The following is a 2,245-nucleotide window of genomic DNA, read 5'->3' on the forward strand; positions in this document are numbered from 1 at the left end:
CATGCCTGGGTTGCAGGCTCGATCCCCAAAAGAGGGTGTACAGGAGGCGGCCAATCAATGATTCTCTCTCATCATTGATGTTTCTATCTGTTTCTCCCTCTCCCTGCCTCTCTGAAATCAATAAAAAAACAACAACATTTAAAAAAAGCAAGGTTCCAGAAAATCAAAGAAAAAAATAAATCAGTGCTTGGTTTGCCTTATTGAAGTTGTTAACCATGATTGTGTGCAGTGGCCACCCACATAATCCTGTGGTTGGGTCTTCCACAGCCTGCGGCCGAGCCGGGTGCTGTCTGAACACCGCAGCTGCAGCTGATGCCCAGGCCAGGCAGAGGCTGAGGCGGTCAGGCCTGTCGTCTCAATCCTCACCGTCTCAGAGATGGTGACGCATTCTCATCGTAGAAGAGCCTTACGTTCTGTAACCTGCTTAAGCTCACACATAGTTCAGAAGTGGCAGAGCCCTGATTCTAGTTCAAGTCTGATTGACTCCAGGCCTACACTGTACTGTTGACTGCTAGAGAGGCTTTTAAAATCTGCTTTTCCCATAGAGCCAGTCTTTCTAGTTTGACTCATTTTAATGGCAGATTATGTGAATTTCCACAAACCTGGACTTCTTTGGGTCTGCAAGCTTACCTAGATCCGAGGTCCTAAGATAGGCTACAGTAGCTTTGTGGTTCATTTGTGTAAGACAGTTTCTCTAACCTGGTAGCCTTTGTCTGATGTTCTGGCTTTATTTTCACCGTTGCCAGGAATGTGGATCTGAGAGAGTACCTGTCTGAGGAAGTGCAGGCCGTGCACAAGAACACCACCTATGACCTGATCGCCAACATCGTGCACGACGGCAAGCCCTCCGAGGGCTCCTACCGGATCCACGTGCTTCATCACGTGAGTGGCGCTGACTTCTCGTGCACAGAGGGGCACACACAGCTGGTGTTCCTTTGGCGTCTCAGAGGGCAGCTCCCTTCCGTTTCCCCTTTCTTCACCCTGACCTTGGGATTCTGCAAGTAATCAAGATGTCCGTGCACTATGAGATCTGGGAGAGCGAGATGCCCCCCATAGTCCCAGATTTGCAATAAATGTGACTCTTTAATTCGGGGGTGGGGGTGGGAAAAAAAGATGTTCTTGATGAGTTGGAGGCAGTGGTTCTCAATTTTGGCTGCACATTGGACTCATCTGGGGAGATTTTAAAATCCTGATATGTGGGTACCACCTCAGGCCAATTACATGAGAACCATGTAACGTATGCCTGTTGGTTTTCAACTGTGGTAGAAGCCAGGGATGCTGCTAAGGATCCTACAGGCAACCCCCACAGCAAAGAATTATCTGCCTAAAATGTCAGTCAGGGTTAAGAGGCTGCATTGGAGTATCGGGAGGTGGGAAGCAGGCATCATGATGTTTTAAAATTCCCCAGGTGATCCCACGGGCAGCCAGCTTTGAGAATCGCTGTCCGAGGCTGCTGCCTCACCACTGAACGTGGAGTCCTTGGACCAGCAACATTCACATCATGAGAATGTCGTTAGAAATGCAGAACCTCAGGCCCCACCCGAACCCTCTGAATCAGAAGCTGCATTTCAACAAGGACATCTGATTGATACAGAGTTAAATTTTATGAGCTACTTGTCTAGAAGTTTCCCTTTCAGCCAAAGAATTTTGTGAATTTGGCTCAAGCTGAAAATGGATGAAACATGTACTTAAGATGTATTTGGCCTCGCACAGATTATTAGCTCAGGTTGTTCTCATTTGGTTAGTTTTCTGGGACTGTTCTGTTTACCAGGCGCCGGGGAGTTCACCAAGCTCAGTGCATGTTCCTCTCGTTTATGTCTTTAAAGCACACCTCCAAGACAGGTGTTAACACCACCGCTTTACAGCACGGAAACCTGCTGCCAGAGTTGCAGTAATTTATGTACTGAAGTCAGCAGAATTAGGATTTAAACCCAGATATTCTCAACCAGGCCTCAAACCAGGAACAGGGACTTGATTATGGGATCCTCAGCTTTTGTTTAGGTTTCCTGTATTCTGAACTATTGGACTATCTGGAATATCTGTACTCTATAGTGTCTGTTTGGCATTTCTTAGAAGTTTGGATGGATGAGGCAGGTGACCTCCAGAAGGGCCTCCTTCCCCTTGCTTATGGAAGCATGAAGTGAGGTAGGTTTTGCTGTATTTGCAGCACTAGTTTTATTGAGCAAAAGGAGTGAGTTAGGATGAATAGTGTCCACCAAGGACACTTTTTCTTGACTGTCACTGT

General features: G+C 47.1%; 1 protein-coding gene across 1 annotated transcript in view; it reads left to right on the forward strand.

The window, feature by feature from the left end:
* The window catches only part of USP39 (ubiquitin specific peptidase 39), a 22,867-nt gene extending 21,854 nt beyond the window's left edge, over positions 1-1,013 (forward strand). Inside the window, exon 10 of the mRNA XM_014530090.1 lies at positions 747-1,013. Within this exon, the coding sequence (XP_014385576.1) occupies positions 747-1,005 (259 nt within the window). The 3' untranslated portion in view covers positions 1,006-1,013. The remainder of the gene's footprint in view (positions 1-746) is intronic.
* The last annotated feature ends 1,232 nt before the right edge of the window (positions 1,014-2,245 follow it).

The sequence above is a fragment of the Myotis brandtii genome, unplaced genomic scaffold (assembly GCF_000412655.1).
Source record: "Myotis brandtii unplaced genomic scaffold, ASM41265v1 scaffold714, whole genome shotgun sequence".
Taxonomy (NCBI): domain Eukaryota; kingdom Metazoa; phylum Chordata; class Mammalia; order Chiroptera; family Vespertilionidae; genus Myotis; species Myotis brandtii.